Here is a 25,595-nt window from a genome sequence, read left to right as displayed (position 1 = left end):
ATCTTTTCTGCAAGATGACATCAAGGTCTCTTTTTAAGTGGGAAGTAGTCACCTGCATGGTGGAACATCTGCAGGCAGGTCCCACCACCCATCCCATTTATCCCAACCCAGGTCATCACCCTGTCATGGGCTGTGGGGTGTGGACTGCTGTGCCTACAGCCCTAGGGACCATGTCTCACCCCAGTAGGCAATTTGGAGGTCATATGAGAAGCTGAACACGGGGTTCCTGGTGGGGCAGAGGGCACAAGGTGCTGCTGGTATTGTTGGTGGTATGACAGCCTGCACCACCACAATCTGCCCGTTCATAAGGAAGCTCCTGCACATCTCAAGCATACACCAAAGCACCATTGCTTCTGACAGGCCCTTGTAATGAGCTTTCTCTGAATTTTTGTCTCAGAGTTTTGCCTTCTGCTCTGTAATGATACACTGTGATGTATATCCCGTTTTTCATAATCTGGCTGTAGTAGCTTTCAATTCCTGGTGTTCAAGCCTACCACTCTTAGTTGTCTTCAGAATAAGAAATCTGCTTCCTTAGTGACCAAAGTTGAATTGAAATTTAAAGTAATTGCTAGAAATTGGTCTATGACTGAAAGTTCAGAATAATTTACTACATATATATGTTTACACTGCAGTGCTTTCCTTTAAGAAATACGTGTGTATATATGCAGCAGCCCATGTTACCAGTATTGTAATTACCACTACCTTCTAAGACTGTCTCTGTGTATGATTACTCAAAAGTATTGTAAGTGTTTGCAAAAGTGCTCTGAGCCGTTTGTATAAATAATTTAAACTATCCTATTTTAAGGGCTAATAGCTCTTGTCATCTTCAGTTTTATCAGTTAAAATAGTGTTCTCACTTTTCTAATGCAACCTTGTTGATGTGAGAAAGAATGTAAGACAAACACCTTCTGTGTGCTTTGAATTTCTGTGCTCTGACTAAGCAGACGTTTTAAGAAAATGCTTAAGGTGTGTTTGGGTGTCAGTATGGAAAGACACTTTAACCAAGTTTCATAAATAATACTGAAAATGAAATTTTGTTAGAGTATTAATTCCATCTAACCTTTTGGCTATGCTATCAGAAATTATTTTTCCATTCCAAATTACATCATGGCTATCTTGAAAGGTTTTGGTTTGTTTAATGCTTGCATATCAAGCAACACTAGCAAAATCAAATTTCTAGTTTTCCTTAACAAGTTGGGGTTCTTTTGCTTTTAATTCTCTTGTGCTTCTTCGATACTCTATTGCATGACAGAACTAAAAGGAAGCTGAACACTGTCCTGCCCTGCTCAGCCCCCTACCAAAGTATTGCATATGCAGTGGTTAAAAAGAAGTAAATCCAGCACTCCTACCTTACGGAAACAATTCAGAAATTCCTACCCACTGTGCTACATTGCTGTTTAGATGGGTACTCACAGGGTATGGCTTTGCTTTATATCTCCTAGCAGTTTTATGGTTTAAACTGAGGAAGATTTGTAGACCAGGTCATTCCTGCTGTTACTAATGTCAGTACATCAGTAGGCAAGTTGCCCTTGACTTTGATGGAAGCAGACCCGTAGCTCTGTCCTTAGTGAAACATTACAGTGCAGATGTCACAGTAGCCTCTACCAGGCTTGTACTTAGTACACCTCAGCCACAGAAGGGCACGGTTCCTCTGTCAAGGGATAAAGCAGTCAAAATCAGTTTTTTCTCAGCCTAAATTGATCAAATTACCTTTTGAGAGCCTAAGAAATTAAGAGCTTTTTTTTTTTTTAACTGGGAAAGAAAATTCAAGACCCATCTTGTCCATGCTGCTTTGATGGTTTTCACTGACAACCAAATAAAAGCTAGTCTGAGCTCTGAGTGTTCATTATTTTTGTTATTTCTCCAGTTTGTTTGCTTCTTCATATGTATACATGGAAGTATGAGGGAGCGGAGTGATGAGGGCTGGGATGACTTCTATTATGTTTGCTGGTGATTTTTTTGTGGTGGTTTCTTGATAGTTTGCAGACCACTGCTTGGGAAGCACCCATGTAAAAGGTGTTCTCTCAGATGGGTTTGAAGTAAAGCCAAGATTAGAAGGGACACTTGTGATCCAGCACAGAGGCTCAGAGACCAAAGCATGGCTTCCAAACCCACTATTTGCTCATGGACTGAAGTGCCCGCCCCGTGCCATTTCCAGCTATAACCTCCTTGAGACTGGTCCTGTGCTTGGCTATGCCCAGAGCCCCCACTCAGCAAAGCAGAGTAACATCTCCCTAAGACTGTCCTCATTTGGTAAAACACTGAAACGCATGCTTTGCTTACATGAATACATGCTTGCTTAAGACCCACTGATGTCAGTGATCACCTGTTTTGGTGGACTGGAACCTTTTCTTGTCATTTATAAACCATCAGTAACAACCATCCCCCATAGATGCACGTGATACGTTTGCCCATGAGCATCCCATTGAGCCCAGTCACACACACTTCTGCCTGAAGACTGCTCACGTGCATAACGTTTGCTGGATTGCAGCCTTGCTTTATAACTAATTTAAAAACTAAATGAAATATTTCTTCTCCAGAAGAGAAATTCTGCTGCAGAAATATGCATCAGGCAGTTGAGGCATTAAAGGTTTTAATATCCGAACTCCATTAAATGAATTGTTTTATCATTTGCAGAGGATTCATTACTTTCTAAAAGGCTTTTTGTCAAATAAGCATTTTGCAAACTAAGCTAATCAGCTCTGTTGCTGTTTATAATTCTCCCACTACAAATATTTATACATTATAATTTGTTGTTCTGCTTTCCCGCCTGACTAAGCGCAAGCACATTAAAATTTTTCTGACATGCCGTTCCTTTCAGAAAAGCCCTACAGGATATAATAGAAAATTATAAACTCTCTATAGTTTTTTTCTTTGTAGGCCATTACAGAGAGTTGAACAGAGCCAGCAGGAGAGACAAAGAGCTGTGCTAACTGGTGCCAGGCATGCCACTGTATCCCTCCTCGCTCACAGGGTTTTTTTGCCTCCCCCACCTCACTCCAGTACTGCCAGAAGTGATGCCAGAAACTATATCCCTTGCTCTGCTCTTGTGGTGCAGAGAGGCTGGATTTGGAGGGGGGATATTTGGCCCCTTGTGGGAAATAAGACCACCACGCTAGGGGTCTCCATCATGTTCTTATCTCCTAACTGGCACACTGGCCCCATGCCCAGGCACTGCAGGACAGTCTGCCATCCAGCGCGTGTGCTCATGTACCCGCTGGTATGTCAGCCCTGGGGCATGAGCTCCGTGGGGTGCACCGGGCACACGTTTGCTGGCACTTAGCGTCTGTGGCTGTCGGTAGCCAGACCAGGTGGCTCAGAGCCGGCTGGCATGTGTCCCTGCATGCAGCAGTCGGGAGCTGGATGGATGGCAGAGCAGGACATCCCCTGGGCAGGTCTGCCCCATCCTTGCTGCTTGCCTTGCTGCTTCAGCATCAGCATCTCCCTGCCTGCATTGGTGGCACTGGGCAGATGCGGCAGCGGGGAGGGCAAGTGGCCACCCCTGTGCTCCTGGACCCCCCTCAGCCCCCCTAGCTCTGCTCCCGGCAGATGGAGCTGGACTAAAGAGAGGTCCTGAGGACCAAGGTCATCAGAGCTCAGGCAGTGGAATTTAGCGTTCCTTGCTTTGCAAGGGGTGTGTGGGCAGCCCGCCAGAGACCTGTCCATACTGTGCCAAATGTTATCAAGCAGCACAAGACAATTAAGCTTCACTCAGCATTGAAGGTGGTGCGGGTGGCATTTGCCTGGGGAGCCAGGAGGAGCTTTTCTGATGAGAACAGGAACGTTGCTTGTCCCACCGGACTGACTGTGTCTTAACTGTGCTTGTTGTTTTCAGGCGTTCACGATTCAGGGGCAGTATGCCATCCCTCATCCAGACGTGAGTCCAGCGCATGTAAACTACTCCCCTTTTCTTCCTCTCCCTCTTATTTGTTCTGGGCAACATTTGCTTTCTACAGTTAGCAATAAAGACGTGGCCTAAGGACATCTTTCCTGAACAACACCATATAGCCAAGTGTTAGCTCAGCTACATCTCTTACCTTGTGTAATAATTGCTAGAAAGTACAATGGCCCAGGAACAAATGACAGTTATCTTGGTCTTTTTTTGCATGTGATATATTTGAGTTCTTTTAATATGTAATTCTACAGTAATTAGTTAATATTAACAATAGCCATTACATGTAATAACAGTGGAGATGTCATTTATAACCACTCTGGGTTTTTTTTTCCTCTACGGTAGATTAGAATGAATGATTAAACCTTTTTTTTTTTTTTGTTCAATATAATTTTAATTAATCCAGTTTTAGAACATGTAAGATGGTTTCTCTGCTCTGAAATAATTCCATTTGATTGGTTAGTTCTAATTTCCCATCCTGCCCTGCAGTTGACCAAGCTTCACCAGTTGGCTATGCAGCATCCCCCCTTTACTCCCCTTGGGCAGACCACCCCTGGTTTCCCTGGTACGTACCCATGACCCCCTGGGGATGTCCTTGTTCTTAACAGCTTTGTTTCCCGTGGTCATTACATCATTTTAATAATAAATGTGGTCAATGACCAGCGATCCTTCTGTTTTTACACATTAATCTCTGTTCTTCCCTCCCGTACCTCTGTTACAGTTCCTTTCATCATTACTAAAATGTGCTTTGTTTGTTACATTTATTAATCAAAACCGCTTCATTTGTGCCATTGGCCAAAAGCCCTGAGTTTCTTTTGTTCAGTCCTTGTAAAGTTATTACGGACCATACAGTATGTACCAGTCAGTCCTGAGTGACATACTTGGGCATGCATCTTGTCAAATTTCCAGTTTGGTGACCTGGTTCAGAAAGAAGCAAACATAGGAAAACAGTATGTAATCATGGTACAGAAATACTGATTAAAGAAATTGCGGCACGCTGAAACTCGAATTCCTTGTAGAGACAAATATCTTAAGAGCATCTGTAATCATCACTGCTGGGACAAGTGCCTCTCTTCCTACTAGATATGCACATATAGCTACAAAATACGATGGAAATTTAGTTAAATTAAGGATGGCAAATTTGGTCCATACTTGCTGAAGCTGAATTCTTGATTCAAGAGTGAGAAGTCAGTTAACCCTGCAATAAATAATTTTTACTGTACTCACTACATAACACTTGGCATCTAAAAACTTCACAAAACAGAAGTACGTGTGTACTGGTACATGCTTTGTATGCCAAATAACATTTTATCATGTACATCAAATTCTGTGAACAACTTGATTGTTTTCTGTTCAATGTGAAATAAGCGTATGCAAGCCTTAATTGAATGTAAACAAATAAAATGTAGGTGAGTCACTTTTTTGTATTTCTTTTCCAACTTTTCTAGTTGGAAATGACTTCTTTTGGCATGTCTTTACAGATAATAATAGTAATAATAAACACCAAAAGAAGAGAAAAGGAAAGAGACGTGACATCTAAAATATACTTTTGTTTCTTCATGATGTATCTGATAAAATATCTACAAGTAATACTAAATTGCCTTTCCTAGCTTTATATTTTCCTTATTCTTGTCATTAACATGCTGCTCCTTAATCTTTTCCTGGTTATACTTGTGAGATGTACGTTTCTGTAATGTTACTGTGTGTTAGAGCAGTAATTCCATTTTTCCTGAGCATTTTCCTTTTGTCCACCCAATTTACAAACAAATGTATGCAGCTTAGAGTATTTTGTACATTTCCCTTCCAAAATTACCCTTCCCAACATTTCTTCAGCAACTAATCCCACATATAATTTCCAAATTTTCCTAGGTTAATTTCTTCATCCTTATTTTAATTTATTAATTTTTCTTTGTCATATCTATGTATTTTGTTCTGCTAATTGTTCATTTGACTTCCACTGTCATTTTCCATATTTTAGAACTCCTGGTAGACAGGTCAAATTTCAGCCATCCGTTAATTTCTCAATCGATGTGTTTAGAACAAGCTTCAGAGACTATTTTTAGCAGAAACACTGCATTTTCTAGAAGCTTTTTATGACCCTGTGGAATCTCATGTGACATTTGTTGCTTTGGTGGGTTAAAGGTTAATTAAAATAAGACTCATTTAAAATTAGTTCAGCCCTCTGAGTTTTGCACCTCTTGCTTTCTTTTCTGTTTCACTAGCAGTTTTCTGTTTTTCTTTGCTCCTCTCTTTTTTTTTTTTTTTGTTCTTTCTGTATGCTTTCTTCTTTAAAATATCATTTGTTGTGTCATGCCCTTCTTGCAAACAACTGGCGTAACATTTTCCCTCTGTCCCCTGAATAGGACTGGATGCCACTACTCCAACCAGTTCCCATGAACTTACTATTCCCAATGATGTAAGTGGACCAATAGTCAGTATCACTTTCTCTTCTCTCGCTCCCCTGCCTCTACCGGAGGGGAAACCTCTCATCTTTGGCTGATTTGTAAACACTAGTCCCCTGAATAAACTGTATGGCATTCAGTCTGTTGGGGAGGGGGTATTAGGGGTTAGTGAAATGCTGGACAGAAGCAGCAGAAGTGACTGTCCTCTCTTGTGTCAGGTCTCCAGCGATGCTGGTTTGGTTGCACAACCGCGCCAGTGCCGTGGTGCTTCACCACCTTCGTTAAAGCCTGGGTGCCTGCTGCTTACAGTGGACTTAGATGAGTTATCAAAGTTCATCTCGCAGGTGGCACTAGCACAGGCGGTCTCAGCAGAAGGGCTAAAAGGGGTGGAAACACGTGCAGCCCCATGTGCGGTGTGTTGGGCTGAAGTCTTCCGTGCCAGGGAGTGGAGAGCTTGCACTGCAACCACTTGTGCCGTGCCGATCTCCACTGCACGCCGTGCTTACCCAAGTCGGCATTTCTCCTGAGTAAAAAAGCTACTTCAGTTATGTAAAGGTGCAATATAAGGGTTTATTTGAAAAACAAGGGCCAGAAACATTCCTGCTCCAGCAGCTCTGGACCAGCTGTGATCAACAGACCCAATCTCCATGAGCAATATGGTGCTGAATCTTAAAACAGCTACTCAAAATGCCCAACTGATAAACTGCATGTCATATAAAAACGCCTTCCCGTTTTATTCACTTTCATTGCAAACAGGTTTTTTTTTTTCAGTTTTCATTACAAATGAGTCACTTGGAAAATTGAAGATTTCCCCTCCAGAAAAAAAAGCTTTCAAGCGTGAGTGGGATCACAAATAGCAATTATATTACTTAAGAGATACTTACAATATTGTGTAAACCCTATTAAACTCAGTGGCAATGATTTACAGTAAGAAAAAAAAAAAAACAGAATAACAAAGAAGCAAAGGTGTGAGTGCTGTGATTTTGTAAGCTGTTACTTAAAAAATGCCCTGCTGATTTATTAGTACCTGCTTTACAACCCAATTTATTGTATGTTGAGAATTTTATGGGAGCACCCTAGTTATCCTTACAGTGCAAGTTTTTTAATCTCACTTTCAGGCAGATGTTCTTGCCATCAGTGATATAAATCCAAGGTCACTCTTCTGACTTCACTTCTCTCAGGGCTCATAACTGAGAAAGAGAGGGAGAAAGTTGGCCTTGTGTCCTGTAGTGCAGGAGAAAATTAAAAAACCCCATCAATTTCTCATCTAGAAGGTATGAAATGCCCCAGCTCAGCACTATCCTCTGAAAAGCAAACACTCATCCGTGAGTTGTTTCTAATAGAAGATTTTTCTGCCTATGCAGTGCATGTCTTCTTGTTGCAAAAGGAGCAAAACCAAGGCCAAAATGGGGTCAGGCTTAGAAACAGCCTGCAGGGGCTCTACAGGTGGTGAAAGGGAGTTCTGATGTTTGTATGGTGTCAAGGTGTGCATTAAAGGACTGAAAGGCATTAGGGCTGCCCACGGGCGCTGCATGTGTGCGTGTGCGTGTGCACAGTGCCGGCATGGAGGATAGGAAGGGCTCTCGTGTCTCATCGGGCATTGGGGGCTGCCTGGGAATTTTGCAAGGGGAAAAACAGTTTCCCCCTGTGTCTTCCCAAGGTGTTCACTCTGCCGGTGCTCTGGGCTGTCAGCAGTGCCCTACCAGCCTGGCCTTGGGCTGCAGCAGCAAGAGGGTACCCTCCCTAGGCTCTCCCAGCAAAACCGTGCATACTGGTGTCCCGTGGCCCTATCACTGCTGCAGCAAGGCTGCTCTCCAGGCAGCCCAGTGCCAAAAATGAGGAGATAAGGGAGACAGAGGGACATGGGGCCAAGAGGGAGCTGGGTAGGAGGCACCAGCACCCATGCTTCATGTGTGCCCGGTCAGTCAGATGCTGTGCACGGAGGGAAGTCAGGATGGGAGAGGCAACAGCAGTTGTTCAGCAAAGCCTCCATGGGTAATTCGACTTCGCTTTCCCAATAAGCATCTCCTAGTCCCGGTTTTGATAGACAGGCAGTCTGTGGCAGAGAGATTATTTATCTGGTTGAAGGTGAGGGAAGCTGCAGGCCCTGGCACAGGGCTGTGGTGCAGCCCCGAGGCTGCACATGGCCAGTCTCCTGCCTGCCCCGACTCCAGGGATCCCCTGTGCTGCATGAGTCCCCCAGCTTTCTTATCATAGGTGCTTATGTGTGCAAAAGTCCATCATGCACAAGAAGAGCATGAGACTTGCAAATATCTACATGCTCTGCAGCTACCAGAGAAGTCAGTGTATATCTACATGTGCTACACTTATTTTTTAAAACCAAAATAATGAGAAGCACATAAAGCCAAAGCCTCGGTAAGAATCTGATGGAGCAAAATCAGATGTAAAGGGAATAAGGAGCTAAGACTTTAGCCTAGTGTACCAAAATAAGATACTAATAGACATCTACAATTTGCGTAGTTTCATATTAAAATAAATTTTCTTCACTTCCTCTGGCATTAAGGCAGTAACAGAAATTTTTCTCCTGTTATTAATAGTTCCCGTAACAACATCATGCTGCTTTCTTCATACAGTATGCTGATAATTGCAACTAACCTGTTTCTCAATAACAAAGAGATACTGGAGAACAAAGAAATGCATTTTACAGAAAGTTATTTTCCACATGTTAAAAGCCAAGTGTTCCTCTCTAAATAATGTATTCAGAAGATTTGCCTTTCTAGGTTTTCTAATAACTTCTGGCTATCTCCAAAAAGAGAACAGAGATGACATTTCTCCAGGTCCTTCTCAGAAGTCACTTTGATCCTTATCTAGTATCTCCTTTCCCTCATCAAAACCTTTTACAGAGGCATTTGGTTGCCTTTCTTTCCTTGCTGTGATCTTGTTTGGCCTTCCGCTGCTGCCCAAGTTACACAATATAGGTTCACATAAATCCCAGAATAAAGTGACTTTAACAGTGGCAGGTCCTTAAGGGAATGGAAGGGATGGTATCCGTGGGTGTAGCTGATTAGGCACAGATAATAGATGTCTTGAGATTTCATGTTCCAATCCCGTAAAATGTCTATTGAGAGCAAATGAACGAACCAATAATTTTAAAAAATCTCATTAAAAATTGCGCATATTTTACGTGTATGTGGGAGAGACAGGCAGAGGCAAGTAACAGGAAAACAACCTCCCCCTCAGAAAGCACCAAGAACATTTTAAGAAATCTATAAAACTGATCAATACTCCATAGAAAAAGAAATGTCAATCCATCCAATTTGGAAATGGCATCTGAAGAACCGCTTTTATTTCCCCATGGAGCCAGAAGTACTTCCCTGCAAACGACGGAGGGGAACACACATGTGCAAAACGCTCTCGGAGCACCCAATCCAGCATCAGCTCCACGTGATGCTCCAAGGAGGTCCGCGTGGCACTGCCTCTTCCACCAGCGGTTGCTGGGGAGACTGAGCTCTCGTCTTTGCAGATCCCCAAGCCATTGCCTGCAGCTGGGAGAATCAGCACAAACCCTAAAGGAGAACATGAGGGCTGTGTCCAACCCTAGCTGTGACTTCCAGCAAGGTCACCCACCACCCACACGTTACAGGGAAAGTGCACCTCACCCTCCCTACAGCCCTCTCCCAGAAAAGTCCTGAGAACATGTGCCATCTTCTTATAAAACTAAGCTGCTGGCTAAGTCCATCCCTGGCTCAGAAACTTCCCAGTTGTATGAGATGGTTTAAAAGCAATGGTTAGTCCAAAACTTAATAATCCATGCAAGATGTGCTGGGAAAGGTCCTGCAGTAGTGTAAGTCAAAGGGACCTGTGTATTCAACTTCAATAAATTTATCTTACTGCTGAAAGTCTCTCATGTAATAGAGAAACAATGTCCAGAGCAAAAATACGGAATTAACCAGATTCTGTCAGTTAGCAGTGTTTAAAAGGATGCATTAGCAAGAAAAAAAATTTAATCATTTTTTATATGTTTGCACATTGTCTCCCCTTAATCTAAGAAAATGGCATTTGATTCCTCCAGTAGACCTATACAGATGAGCTCAAGAATCAGTAGAAAGATTTTGCAGACTTAATACCCATCCGAATTGAAGTGAGACCGTTTGTGGGACAAGGCACTATTTAGCATTAAAAGTAATCCCCCCAGAACCACCTACTGCTTACTTAAGGGAACAGGATAGGAACTGGTGTTGGGCCCTCAATAAACTGAAATGCACACAAATCTGCAGTCATTTGGGTTACAAAACAAGTAATAAGAAAGCTCCTTTCTGAACATGTTTTCTCAGTATTTTGTATGCCTTCTTGCAAAGCCTGTGAAATTATTATAGTCCAGATTTTGCATTAGCCTGGCAAGGAAAGTGAAGTTAATTACTATCATTATTGTTTTTAAGAGACACAGAGTATTTAAACATCTCTTTCCAGGCCCTGTAGTAAGTCTGTAAAGAACTGTAATCATCCCTCAGGAGATTGTTTCTCCCTATAGAGAATTTCTAACCTAGAATTTCTAACTAAAAAAAAAAAAAACCCAACCTAAACCTGAACTAAGAAAGCCTGTAACTTTATGAAAAGCGATTGAAGAGTCCCCTTCATGATGAGCACCTGCTCGCTCAACTAATGCAGAGGCTTTGCCAAAGCCAATGGACTTGCTCTGCAGCAGGGAACCAAGGGGAACCACGTGCACCTGTGGACAGGTATGGTCAACCCCTCTGCTCCGGGCAGCAGATATCAAGTTGCAGAGGCTACTTCCTTGGCCCTTTTTACCTGCACTACATTCATTATAAAAAAGTAATCTGATTTTTTTACCAGTATATAAAAAGAAAGTGAGCTCCATGCCACTTCCTGTGACAAGCAATTCTCTGCAGCATTCGACTTGGATAATAAATCAAAACCTAAAAGTCTGATTGCTCTCAGTGCTGCACAGAAGTGATGCAGCGTGGGGATGCAGAGAAACAAACCTGTAGGAAACACCCAGCAGAAAGCTGTTATTATTAGGCTCTGTCAGTGACTTTAGCATTATGGGAAAAAATATATGTATTTAGCATTATGGGCAAGAAAAAAAAAAAATGGAAGAAAGAGACCTGAACCAGAGATGGCATAGCGTATTGAGAGAAACTATCAGCATCAAGAGTTTGGGGCAGGAGTAATCACAGTAGACCTTCCAGTCCCACCCTTTAAGAGTCCAGACTCCTGATTCAGTTCTGTTTACATTGGTACCAGCAGAACTTTACTGAAGGACAGAGTAAAACTAGAAAAAGGCAAAAAGCAGGATCCCTGTTTTAGTGTTGGTTTGTTTGGGGGTTTTTTGGCATGAGGAGAAATGAACTATACTGATGTAGGGGAAGACAGATCAGAAGTGCTGTAGAGAAAGTGAAACAGTTCTTTCCCGGTGCTCAGAGTCTAAGAGGGAGGGAACATCAGCTGAAATTTTGCGGTGTACAGACAAATGGTGATGCTTATACACAACATATGAGCAAGCTCTGCAGGTCATTGCTATGGCCCTTCTTGGGTAGCAGAAGGAGAAAAAACAAATTGTCAGACACATGAACTATTGATCATAAAGGCAGAGATACCAGCTGCTGCTCAGGTAGTCTGTAAGCTTTAGGTGGGATTGGGATACCAATGGCAACTTTGTTTTATACCTCACACTGTTTTTATCCTTTTTTTTTTTGCAAGCATGTGCTACGGCCACAGTCAGGCTGCTGGGCTAGGTGCATATCTGATATGAGCTGTTCCGCTCAAGTCTTGAGAGAGTTAAAATATATATATATATACACACACACATACATACACATATTATGTGTGCGTGTGTTTTTATGTACATATGTGTATATTATACATATATATTTATAGCATATGTATTATACTATAGTGCATAGTAGGCTTGGTAGTCTATAGTAGGTTTGGCTGCTCTTTCACATGGGCCAGCTTTCTCACTTGTTTTCTGAAGAATTTCCTCTTGATTTATTCCATAAGTGGGAGTAAGGCTCACTATATGTTGAGCAAGCAGGTGAGCATCAAAAATAATGCAGCACCTGAAGTCCTTGAAAACAGCTATATGTTTACTGTCCTCCACATTCCCTAACTCCGTCTACTGAGCTTGGAAAAGCATCAAACCCGTGTCTGTGAAACACACATGCAAGGTAGCAGGTTTCCAAGTCTGGGGAAGCTTGCTTTTGTGGTGTGGGGCTTTTGTGGGACACATAGCCTGCCAAATCATGTGACAGGGCCAGCTACAGAACGACGGAGGGAGGCAGCTGACAGCATTAGGAAGGTCAGTCTTGAAAAGAGATACATGTTTGGATACAATTTGGCATGGCTTCATCTCAAAGCAAGGCAGGGGAGGTGTTTTTATGTAAAACAAAATGTCCATGGCCTGACTGATCAAAGCTTTGTAGATGAAAACCAGTCCCTTGAAGTTCTTCCAGAACCAGTCAGTCTTGAATATTCAGATACTGCACAAATTTCAGCATAAGTAATACATAATGGGAAAGGCACCCCAGAAGGAGCCCAAGTACCCCAGCACTACTGTCCTTCCTGTGTGGCAGATGGAGAAGTGTATTCTGCATGAACTGCAGGTCATGTCCTGGCTTGCAGGGCATGTTCAAGCAGCCCATTGTCACAGCAACAAAGGATGGCTTTGGAGAGCTTCAGACCGAAGGTTACTGAACCTCTCTTCCAGATGCTTGAATACCAATATCCTCAACTGGTCTGGACTGAATCCACACTACCTAACTCAAAGTCAGCTAGGAGATTCCAATTCTTTGTACCAACCCACCTGGGTTACAAGCCTCATTGGAGAACCCCCAGCACACAAGTGGCAGCCTCCTGAGTGACCCAGCAAGTGCCTTCCCAGAGCCAGTGAATCAGACATGTAAGACTACACTCACAATGGTGGTCCCAGACAGTTCCTCTTCTTTGAATGCCACAATGACAACTATGCCTGTAAACTGGGCTGCTTGGAATTCTTCTAAATAATATATCTTTATATACTTTTGCATGGTTTTTACACCAAGGAATTTTATCAGATTTCCACTCTTCTGCTTTGAAAAGACTGAGGGAATATGTGCAGTCTACATTTTCCTGTTGACACTTACAAGATAATTATTAAAGCAACCAGAAGCATATTCAGATCTGCACATCAGAGGAATCTGAAGACATGATGGGCACCATAACAGCTGCTTCACAGAGCCTAAATCCTGGTCACTGCTTCATAGGATTATCAGTAACAATAAATAGATTCTTCACCAGTTGCTTCAAGATCATCATCTCAAAAATGATTAGATGCTGGTTGTGGCAGAAGGAAATACTGACAGCCTCCACTCCTGTTGGCCATTTCAAGCCTCTCCAATATCTGGAGGAACAGCTCCACCTAACAGTCAAGTAAAGATGACCCAAGGCTTTTTCCCTGCCCTGTGTGTGCTCTGTTCTGCTTGTGCAGTAGTGAACACTTCTGACCAGATTTGGGTAAATTGTAGCTACAGTATGACATGCAAATGCTTCATGGGAACAAAATTATGGAAGTCTGACACCAGGTTTTAACAGATAAGAGTGGATCTAGTGCTGCCAGCTTTGCTGTAGAGTGATGCTCTAGTAGGACTGCCTTTATTTTCTTCACACTGATGGAATACTCTGATAAAACTCAAACCCCACCACTGGCTGGCACTGGTGCTACCACCTGCGCTATGGGCACTCTTCTCTCCTGCTTCACCTTCACTACCAGCAGACCGTGGAGGCCAGTGAGACTGAGGCATAGGAAGCGGACACTGAGGGATCCCTGTGCTGCTGGCAGCTAGCATATGAAGGCACGTTCCTGCGCACAAGAGACAGGCTCTTTCCAACCACCTTGCCACGGGCAGGGACACCTTCCACTAGACCAGGTTGCTCAAAGCCCCGTCCAACCTGGCCTTGAACACTTCCAGGGAGGGGGCAACCACAACTTCTCTGAGCAACCTGTTCCAATGTCTCACCACCCTCATAATTTCTTCCGTACATCTAATCTGAATCTACCCTCTTTCAGTTTAAAACCATTACCCCCGTCCTATCACTACACTCCCTGATAAAGAGTCCCTCCCAATCTTTCCTGCAGGTCCCCTTTAAGTACTGGAAGGCTGCTATAAGGTCTCTCCAGAGCCTTCTCTTCTCCAGGCTGAACAACCCCAACTCTCTCAGCCTGTCCTTACAGGGGAGGTGCTCCAGCCCCCCGATCATCTTCATGGCCTCCTCTGGACCCGCTCCAACAGGTCTGTGTCCTTCTTACATTGGGGGCCCCAGAGCTGAACACAGCACTGCAGGTGGGGTCTCACAAGAGTGGAGTAGAGGGGGAGAATCACCTCCCTTGACCTGCTGGCCACACTTCTCTTGATGCAGCCCAGGATATGGTTGGCTTTCTGGGCTGTGAAAGCCAACAGAGGACATAGTCCTCTGCACTGGCACATGCAGTCACACACTAAGACAGGTCCTCGGGATAAGGACAGGGATCTCAGCAAGGCCCTCCTGTTTGAATAGGACGGGAAATCCTGTGTGCGTTTCCTGAAATTCCATTCTTTCCCCTTCATGGGTGCTCATCTTGTGCTTGATCTCTGTTTTGGCTACCCGGGTACCTGCTTTGGCTTTCTTCTTGTCCTTGAGCATGAAGCAAAGATTATGTTGCAGGAGTTTTTTCTTCTTTTGATAAAATGTCTCGACAATGTGAATCTGTTTCTGGCAAGATACTCCCAAGTACTACAGTACCACAAAAGGTAACACGTCAGGGTCTGAAGCAGTGGGAAGAGTGGGAGGGGAAGGCAGTCTCTGCACTTTGGCACATCTTTCTGCCAAACTGGCAGCATCACCCCAGTGTCAGTAGACCCGAAGAGTGGAGTTTCCATTTTCTACCCATTCTGGCCATTGCTGAGCTTCTCAGCACCCATCCTTCCTTAACACAAAAGTCTCCCTTCTCGCCCTTACAGGAGCCAAAACTCTCAGCCTCAGCTGCTGGCTTGGTGCCCACTTGTTCTGGAGGGCTCCCTGTGCCAGAGGAGCAACAGCCTGGCACAGCTATCACACTCCCTTACCCCAGCGCAGCTGCTAAACACTTTCTTGAGGTCTTGCACACAGCTTCCAAAAGATTGTGACTCCACCACGAGCATTTAAACAACCTTTAAAACAATTAAAGATAACACCAATGGAATTTTACCAAAAACATGGAGAGGATCTAGAGATACACACACAAAACTCAGGCTCAGTTTTTATTCATGAAATACGAGTTTTGGTAAGTTTCTGTAAAGGAACACAGACAAATTTCAGTCTCATCCTACACCTGCTTCTGCCTGCAGTTACAGAGCTGTAAATCCCACTGACTTTAATAGCACAGGATCTGGCCAAGTGAGGACCACGTGTGCCCAGGGAGGTCTAGGACCAGCAGCATGCTGGAAGGGTGCAGAGCTGCACAGCAGCAGCTTTGGGTGGTCAGCCTGACTTCCAGCTGCTGTTCTTGGCTCACTGATGCCACTGACAGATCAGGCCGGGCTGTGTTTTGTATTTGTCATCACCACAGCATGCTGTCGTTTTCTGCCATGAAGACAGCTAAATAATCTGATACTGAGTTGATAACCACATAGCAGCAACACTTGACTTAGAGACCACAGAGCCAATAGACTGCTCTAGTTATTCCTTCCAAACAGCACAGCAAAAATCTTTTGTTTTGATATTGAACATTTCATAACCATATTTTAGCAATACTACAAATTGCAGTTAAGTGGTTTTTGCTTGTGTCTGTGGCACTAATCTCAATCTTTGTCCCGCTCCAGTTAATAGGCTGCATTATTGGCAGACAAGGCAGTAAGATAAATGAAATCAGGCAGATGTCAGGAGCGCAGATCAAGATTGCTAATGCCACAGAAGGCTCCGCAGAACGACAAGTTACAATCACAGGATCCCCTGCAAACATCAGCTTAGCACAGTACCTCATTAATGCAAGGTAAGTTTGCTTTGTAAGTGATAACGCTTCTGCGAGATTGCTCTGTCTGCTCTCCAGCAAATGTCTGTCCTGGATAGATCCAGAAAGTTGCTTCGCAGTGTCCATTTTGCATAATATTATTCAATTCCTAATGATTTGTAAAGTCTGTATCATTAGAACCTGTGTTTGCTGTTGGTTTATATGGAAAGGAGCTTAATCCGGTGCAATTCCAAGTACATGTCGAATGACAAAAGCTTAAAAATCTGAATACTCACATTAGCATCCACCTAAAATACAGGCGGATAAATTAAATGAAATGACAATCATAAATTCTTTAGAAGAAAATACTTTTCACAGACCCATTTTACTGTCCTAAATGGCAAATATAGTGAAACAGATTGCAAAACAGATTTAATTTGCTAACTGAAAATTGCCACTCAGAGTTGATATTAAAATGACATTTGGTTGCTAAAGAGGCACAGGATTTATTTTTTCAGAGAGAGCATCACAAATTTGTAAAAAGCATTTCCTAATGAGATGGGGTGAGACTATCTGCTTCTCCACTTCTCAGTGCCAGAATTAATGAAGGCACTGGCTCTTTAGCTAAGCATTGCGATGGCTTAAGTCTCTATCAGTTTTGATATGATTATTTAGAAAAATATTAAAATTGATACCACCTTTATTTGCAATTATCCTGAGAAGAAAGTGCAATGGATATAGTGCTGTCTCATCGATCTACTTGTAAATGGTGGTCTGAGGCAATATATTGTGGGGAGGGGGAGTATCTATGTATTTTATTGCTTTTTTTTTTTTCTTTGTCCCCTGAAAAATACTGTGATATGAATCAAGCTTTGTGTTTAACTGTGTTTGCTGTTAAGATAGTAGAAAGTATGTGATTTATTTGGGGGGACTGTAGTCTTAGCAGGTCTACAGCTTCCTATGGTCCAACCTCCTCTCCAGCCCGGTTCTGTAGTGCACCACTGCAAGCCACTGTAAATGTCTTAATGGAGGAAAAGGATGTTTGTGCAGCTCTGTGTTACAGCAAACAAAAAGTATTACTTTTTATAATTCAGTTTGAAAATATTTTCCTAGGGAAAGATATATTGAGGGGTGGCATCGTGAAGCCTAAGATAAGCCTACAACCTACAACCTACAGCTCTTTTGATTTATATTCTTTGTAGCAAATATAAGTCATTTCCGTAAGCCCTGTAACAAATAAAAATGTGTTCCCTCCTTTAACCCTTAAGGATATGTTCTTCTCTTGGTGTTCAGGGATTCCCCACACATCGAGACGAGAATAGACCCCTTCATTTTTAGTTGCACAAACACCATATGGCATGCATCTGGATCTCAGAAGATAACAATTTAAGATCTTCAAGACAGCTAAAGCATGCAAATAAAATAATGCACTTCTTATTAATGGAGTTGCAGTGAGCTGCTCACCAGAGACAGAAACTCTAGTGAACAAACCTCTGTTTGACTCACTTTAGAAAAGCCTGTGAACTCTCACACTTCTGTTTATTACTGTTTAATGATTCTTTTGATGGAATGGGATATATATGAGGTCTTTTAACATACTTTTGCAAAGAAGAAAACTTCTCAGCAGTCATATACCACGGATACTCTATCTATACCCTGTGAAACCAGAAACAAAATATTACTTCCTGTTGAATTTATAGATAGAAGTCATTTGTTATCATCATCTACAATAAACCATCATATATTATTATGTACCATGTGTTGAAACTGTATTTAGATGAAGTGAGTTCATTTGTAAATGAAGACTCTTAAAGTAATGTATAATAAATTAAGCTCTAAGGTAACATAGGACATTAAGGTGGCTTTTTCATTTTAAAATAAGACACTGTTCCAGATTTCTCCTTTCACAAGAGAAATTCTTGTCCAGTTAGGTGCCACCACAGCAGCAGTGCTAGTTTGCAGTTGCACTGGAGGAAGAACCAAGAAACTTTCAGGCAAGAGGGAGGTCTGCTCTAGCTGGGGTTTAGGTGCTTGGGCAGGTTTCTGCGAGGCAGATCTAGGCTGCTGCTGCCTGTGCACACTGGGAGCCAATTTCAGAGTTCATCAGTCCTAAACCTGCCACAAGTACTGCCGTCTCTTTTAAAGATGTTGGCATGAAATAAAGTGTTGGGGAAGAGCTGAGTACAGTACCTAGACTGCCCAAGGTATAGTCTGGTATGTCAAAATAATAATTATAATAACCAAAAGCCATATGAGCATTCAGGGTAAGGTGGACTTTTTTTTTTCCTCTCACCCACAAGATGTGTCATTCTTGTGGACTTGGTTTCCAGGGCCAGTATTTCTGCATAAATCAATGTCTTAAAGCAGCATAGGATGTAAAAAATAAATCTATCCACAGTATTCCTGAAACGTTCTGTGTGTATCTTTAAACTATCCTTCAACCAAAGTTGCATCTATAGAATAATTTATCAAACTGTTTTAAGACTTTTATTGCAACCTGGTGTCAAATATGTAAATAATATGCTCTAAATTATAGATATATAAATACATTGATACAATATCAAAACAGAGATTTAAATCTTTCTAAAGTATTGTTTTGGTTCTGTGTTGGTTATCCGAGTACTGACCTCTGTATGAGTAGAACGTGTCCTAGCTTGTTTGCAATAGAAGCGTCTTCTCCTGTAAAATCTCTCTCCACTGTAGTAACTGGATTTTCATTATCCAATTCCATCTTCTAGCTTTTATTAAGAAAGAACCACAGTCTAAGTTTCCTGTGCAATGTTTGACTTTGGATTATAAATGAATTGTAGCCAGCAGCACTTGCTCCTGTTGAAGAGCAGTTTCCTGAAGATGTTTTTTTACTGCCATTTTGACGAGAGGTTCATTCACAGAGCTAACAGGACCCACCAGAGCCACACTCAAGCTTTATTCCTTTCACCAGTTTTGTGTAATGCAGGATGTGGACATTGGTGTGTATGTTTATAAAGCGTAGGTCTTCAAAGGGACAGTGTAAAATTGGCACCATGAGATTTTGTATGAAGGCTGCCTCATCCGCTTTCACATTCAATTTTGTTGCATCTACAATTGGTTTGGGAAACTCCTGCTGTCACAGGACAGCTGATCGCTAACCTGACATACTTTACCTTACACATTACCACCAGTAATAAATGTGAAGCAGAGCAAATTATTGCTTTAATTGTACCTGTGCTAGTACAGCAGAAACAGGGAGTTTGAGTGGCTGCTACCAACACCAGCATTTAGCCTGTGGGACCTATTCTCCCTACTGGTGCATGACAAAGCTCAGGCTCAAATACCCCCCCCCATCAGTAAGGATTTCTTCGTTCTTGTTAAATGCAAGGTAGTCAAATTTGAAGCCACTGAAACACTGAGCTCTGCATTATCTTTCTGTATGCCCCCCCTCCCAGAATAATACTGAGTTAAAAATATAAAAAAATCCAACTGCATAAACTGAGTTTTTCAAAATCTACAAAGGTATCACCATGTAACTCCTACACCCCAAGTCGAGGGTGTACACTGGAGTTCAGATTCCCTGATTCAGTATTCTTAACATAAATCCTGCTGTGCGAGTAGATTGCAAGTAGCACGACTAGCAGCACAAGGATGCTCTTCTCTCAGCAAAGAGCAACTCTGCTGCAAGGGTTAGAAAAATTCTGAGCCACTCATCCATGGGGACAGATAAACACTGCAGGGTAGGAAACGCAAAGCATTGCACCCACTCGCCCTCCTCCCCTCCCAGCCCCTCAGAGCAAACGTGCGCCTTCCAACTTCCCAGCAAAAGCGGCCGAGCAGTTAATACTCCAAGAGCCCTCTTGAGGGGAAGAGAGGAGCTTGGTGCTCAAGTGTTTCCCTCTCTGACATTCCTCTCCCTAGCTCAGATCTGCTTCAGGTATCCTTTAGAGTCACCGTCAGCAGCAGTGCTTCGGGAAGCTTTAGTCCAACATCCCCCTCCCCTATATAGTGCTGGCTGATCACTTGCATCCTTGCCCTCATGCAAAGCAAGCAGGCCTTCTGGCCGTTGCCTTTCTCTGGCCATGACTAGACACGGGGCTGTTACTCTCAAAACTGCATGTAAGTCTAAGGTGAGGAAAAGCGAGGCTCTTCCAAGCCCAGAACAAGGTGACCACACTCACCTCCCACCCCAGAGCCTGGCTACAGCTGCTCTCTAAGCCCATACACCCAGCCCCTAGCTCCAGCCCGGACCAGCAAAACCCTGTGCTGGGAATATCCCCCGGGTCTGAGGGGATTTGATAAGAAAGCGGCAGGTCTTCCGCCACGCAGGTCCTCTGCACGGCCAGCCGGTCACTCGCTGGCACTTGGCTCTGGGAGGGAGAAGCTGCTGCAGCTCCTCAGCTCACCTCAGGAGAAAGCCGAGGAGCCTGACAACTTAGTAATTACTGAAAGAAACCCCAAACATGTAATTAACACATCTATAATTGTAACTAGCAAAGATTTTCTAACCCATAGTCCTCATTGTATGCTAGGCTATCATACCTCCCAGCTGGTAACATGCAAAATGCATCCTGAAGTTAGTATTGAGGTTGTTTGCCAACCCAAAAGCCAGTGCAAAGCTGCAACAAACAAACAGCAAAGGGAGAATTTATCTAGGTAAACATTTTGTCATCTGAAGGAAATGAGTCCTTGAAATTACTGTATTTTAATGTCTAAAAATGTACAGAAAAGCCTAAGTACATTGACCAAACTCATCTCACTTGCCGATGGGTGGAGTTAGACTAGAGTGAAGGTGGTTTGATACCTACATCCTCCAAAGAGCCCGTCACTGCCTTGGGCTCGGAGGTTGGGTCAGTCTGAACTTCCTCACACTGGTGGGGTCGTCTGATGATGTGTATGTTGTAGCCATGTAGTACCTTGTCTGTCAGCTGGTAAGCTCTTTTATGTTCACTGTAACCACTGCCACAAGCTCAGAAAGGATACCACTGCTGTGGAAGCCGGGTGTTTTTCTGCTTTCCTTTTTACGTTACCTTATATTTAGATTGCATAAGTATTTTGTTGTGATTTTAAACAAGTCTGGGGAAAGTACAAACTGAAGTGAACACACTGGCTAATCAGGTTTGTTTTATATGAAAAATGCACATTGACCTCACAGTGAATGAAATGAAAAACTAACTTTCAAAACAAAACAAAACAAAACAAAACTTTATGCTGTAGAAGGAAGCAGCAAATCATTGCTCAGTCTCCTCTCATCCTAGCAAAATGACAAAGGGTAATATTTATGTCACAAAATTGACAAATTGAAAAAATTACCAAAACCCCCCGCGTCCCCCTTTCAAAAATACCGTAATTTTTAAAAGCTAAATTCACCATATCAGTGCTGGGGAGTAAACTTCATAGTTATTTTAAGTTTTCTTTTAAGTTTCGTTTTTTCCATCTTTTTGCCATTACCTGCATTCCTTAGATTTCTTTTTTCATACGTAAAATGAACTAGCAAACCCCCCCCCCAACCTCTCTTTTTTTTTTTTTTTTTTTGGAAAGAACTTTACAGTCTCAGTAATGTTTTCACCATCAAATCATGAAAAACCCTTTTGTTATTTCTCTTCTTTAACACATAACATGTTCCTCCTTTGACCCTCATTTTCCCTTTTTTTCTCTCTCTCCCCCTCTCCCTCCCACTCGTCTGTCCCCCTCGTCCACCGATCTAATCCTGCCCTTTCGTGGTTGCTGTCCGTCCCACCCTCCCTCCCTCTGTCCCTTCCTCCTCCTCCTCCTCCCGGCCCCACCGCCCTGGCTGGACCCTCCCAACCTGTTTGTTCCTCTTCCTCTCTTCGTTTGCAGCTTAGAGATGGCTAAAGTCAGCACCCAGACCGCTTCCGTCACGACCCCTGTTGACCTCAACATGAACCTCTCTCAGTCTGCCACCCCTACCTCCACCCCCACCTCCATGGCCGTGCTGGCGGCCGCCTCCGCCGTTACCGTCAGTACCCCCCCTCCCCTACCAACTCTGCCAACCACCCACTATGCCGTTCCTGTCTCCAGTCTGCTTGGCATGAAAACTGTCCCACTCCTGGCACTAAATGCCGCGGCTGCCGCGGGGGCCACGGGGAGTTTGTCCGCTTACACTGCCAAAATTCCTTCGACGAGCGGGGTTAAGAAATCTGACCGCCAGAAGTTTGCTCCATATTGAAGGGATGAGACACAATGCAAGCTTTGCCAGCTCTACCAAGAGTCTATGGTAGATCCTAGTTATCAAGGAAACAATACGGCATCTTTTATTTTCTGTTAAATTGCTAGTGTTAACTGTTGCCGACTCAAGTCGTCTTCCGCTCTCCATAACGACTAACACCACCTACCAACTAGTTCCAACAGCGGGCGGGCGCCAGCGTGGGGGCTTTCCCCCCCACAGCGCTCTCCCCCCCCCACCGGGGCCACGGCCTGGGCTGGCTCTCCGGCAGCCCCGCAGCACGGCAGGGTTGCCCCACCCCAGCCAGGAGACACCTGGAGAGAAAGAAAAAACATAAATGAGGCAAAATTTTGACAAGGTGGGTCCTGCTCCGGCAATATTGCCTGGCATCTAAATACACTTACATCCGTTTGAAGGGATCCCTCCAACTGCAGAACAACTTTCTGTGGCAAATTGGCACCTCCGATGAATCTTTCTTTTGCTAGAGCCTGCAAATCTGGCACTTCTGATGATTGCTAGCGCCCCTGAAATCCCATGTGAAGTGCTGGCCCCCTTAGCCATTCTGCTGCTCTCGACAGGCCTGAAGACTCCCGTCTTCCCTGCCCTGACACTTGCCTGCGAGCAGGAGATGGGGGCCAGAAAGTACCAAACCTCAGGTATGCTGCGTACAACAAATTAGGCTTTCTGGTCTGAGAAAAACTGCTAAATTAAAATGATTGGGAGACAACAAGGAAAAAAAAAAGAAACAGGCACTTGTGCCTTTCCACTCTGTTCTTTTAAAGAGTGCAACAATTTTTCTCTGGTTTGGAAAAATGTAATTTTAAGAACTCCACTTTAGGGAGGAAGAGCAGGCTCCTCATTTTGCACTCATAACTCATTTACTCATATATACACCAACAAAGTACTTCTTTCTGCAAGTACTTAATCGCAGGTACAAATCAGACACACATAGTTGCTATTCTGGTACCCCCTCCTGCGTATATTTCGTTCAGCCAAAACGACCACTTTTTGTTAGGTCTTTGTACAAAATACACCTCTATTTAACTCATCTCTAATCATGTAATGGGGTTGTATTGTAATTACGAATAATATCTAGTGCTTATCAAACGACATTCAAAGGTTGCTGCCTGGACAGATAACATCTCTTTAACAAGAACTTAACAATGTTCAGATTAACTAAAACCAGACACCTAATTGCAGCCAAATTGAAGAGAGCTGGGTGATGTAATGGCTGGTTGCTAGCTGTTGGAACTAGTTTTTAACTGCATTTTCTGTTTGTCCATCCACCTTCTTTTTAATTTCTGTTGCATAACTCAGTAATGCAATATTGTTTTCCTCACCACTTCCGAATCCAGAATCCCATCAGCCCACCATGTTCATCCACTTTGCACTCCTTGGACACAAAGCTTTAACAATTGAACTGTATTCAGTGCATTTTAATATAAACTAAAAACACAATGCAAATGCAATACTTTTTAAAACATGGTATTTCAAAGTGTGTTATTATTATTGTATAGGGCTAAGTACTATCTCAGTATTTTGTGTCATTTCTGTATTCTGTGGGCTTTTCTTCACCTTAGTACCTTTGCACTAAGTTTTGTCACTGTAACCATTTGTAGAACTGCCATTGTTACAGTTTGCACTTATCCAAATGGGGTTTTTGGTTGGTTTTGTTGGTTGGTTTTTTTTGTTTGTTTTGGGCTTTTTTTTTTGTTTGTTTGTATATAATGAAGAAAAAACTGGAAATAATGTCAAGGTACCTCAGCTATTTAACAGCTCTAGAAAACTGCTGTAAAATTGTTCTGGACTATTGTAACTGTTTCAATAACTGACATTTAAAAAAAAAAAAAATCAAACCACCAACCTCTGTTTGAGAAAACTTGCCTGCATTGAAATGCTGTTCTATGCTGGTTGTACTCAAGTGTAATTTTTTTAATAGTGAGAAGATTTTTTTCTTTTTTTTTTGCCTTTTTTTTTTCTTTTCTTTTCCTCATTTTTGTTCCTACATTTTAGGCTGTCTTCAGAAGTTACTGGCCTGGGGGCTCTGTAATGTATCTCATCATGCCCTAGTGCATTAGCCACCAGACAGGACTTTTCCAAAGCCCCATGAGACAATGCTTTCTATGGACTAATCTACAGAGGAGTTTCTGCCATTTCTAACTTTCTTATTATTCTGAGACATCAAAAGAAAATACTTCCTTTACTCTTTAAGCAACTGTGCTTCCTAACTCTTGTGTTGCTTTCATTACTGTTCCAGTTTTAACACTGTTGTGGCTCATAACATAAAGCAAAGAAAAGTTATTTTCGGGGGTTAATTTTCGTTGATGTTCATGCTTTGGCTAATCTGTATAAAAGCATGGGCCGTTAGTGTTCTAAACCACTGTATTCAGCTAGAGACTCGACAGTAAATTGAGACGTTTTTATAAATAAATTTTTTTCCTGATTTAAAAAAAAAAAAGACGTGGAAGCTTTGTGCATACAACTGTTGTGTTGTTTAAACTTTGTTCTTTGTAACCAAGTTGCTAATTTGTCATTTGAGAAACACTATTTTATGGATTGTCAAACTAAGATCATAGACAAATTGCTTGTTTTCGTTAATGATTAAAGGTTTCATATCATCACGCTTAAGGTCCCAGTGCTCATTGGGAAAAAGTGTAACAACTGTGCAATCCTGGCAACGTTAGAAAGTACATTAGCCCATTGTCAGGGATGATGAGTCTTTTCAGGATTAGATGGAGCCAGATCATGTCATTAGTAGAATAAGCAGTATTTCTGCAAAACATTATTTGGTTTTTAACAAAGTTGCTTTTGGAGAACTTCTCACACTGCATAGAAAAGACAGCATTTGGCTTCTTGCCAGTGGTTTGTATCTCTCATGCTTTCCCATACTGATTTTAAGATCAGATACTGGGGAAAGAAAAACTGGAACAAAAGAATAAACTTGGGTACTGAGTACCTTATTGCTAAGACCCTTCATATTTTCCCATTCCCAGAAGCACTGTTCCGTGACAAGGCCTCTAGGCAGCACCTTTCACCCCACCAGGAAACTAGCCCAGCAGCTGGGAGGAACATGACAATTTGCATTAAAAAGGGGGAATGGAGAGCTGGCCCAGGGAAATGTCTCATCCTGCCCTGACACTCTGCTTGGGCCATTCAAACAGCCTCAAGCTATCTCTTCACAAGACCGTGAAAGAAAGGGGCTGGCCCTGAGTTGTTGCT

The 25,595-nt window shown here is 42.8% G+C and overlaps 1 protein-coding gene across 18 annotated transcripts in view; it reads left to right on the top strand.

Annotated features, from left to right (window-relative positions):
* LOC141923446 (poly(rC)-binding protein 3-like) overlaps positions 1-25,595 on the top strand; it is a 547,877-nt gene that overhangs the window by 511,082 nt on the left and 11,200 nt on the right. For 10 of the 18 annotated variants that reach the window (XM_074824659.1, XM_074824678.1, XM_074824639.1 and 7 more), the window contains 5 exons: positions 3,836-3,892; positions 4,382-4,457; positions 6,256-6,308; positions 16,092-16,261; positions 22,031-24,997. In XM_074824659.1, the coding sequence (XP_074680760.1) occupies positions 3,836-3,892; positions 4,382-4,457; positions 6,256-6,308; positions 16,092-16,261; positions 22,031-22,379 (705 nt within the window). In that variant the 3' untranslated portion in view covers positions 22,380-24,997. Of the gene's footprint in view, positions 1-3,835; positions 3,893-4,381; positions 4,458-6,255; positions 6,309-16,091; positions 16,262-17,512; positions 18,913-22,030; positions 24,998-25,595 lie in introns of those variants that run through there. The other 8 variants (XM_074824734.1, XM_074824761.1, XM_074824770.1 and 5 more) reach the window with 8 other exon arrangements.

This window comes from Strix aluco, chromosome 1, assembly GCF_031877795.1.
Source record: "Strix aluco isolate bStrAlu1 chromosome 1, bStrAlu1.hap1, whole genome shotgun sequence".
Classification (NCBI taxonomy): domain Eukaryota; kingdom Metazoa; phylum Chordata; class Aves; order Strigiformes; family Strigidae; genus Strix; species Strix aluco.
The sequence above is the reverse complement of the archived record's forward strand: the minus strand, read 5'-3'. Positions and strand labels throughout refer to the sequence as shown.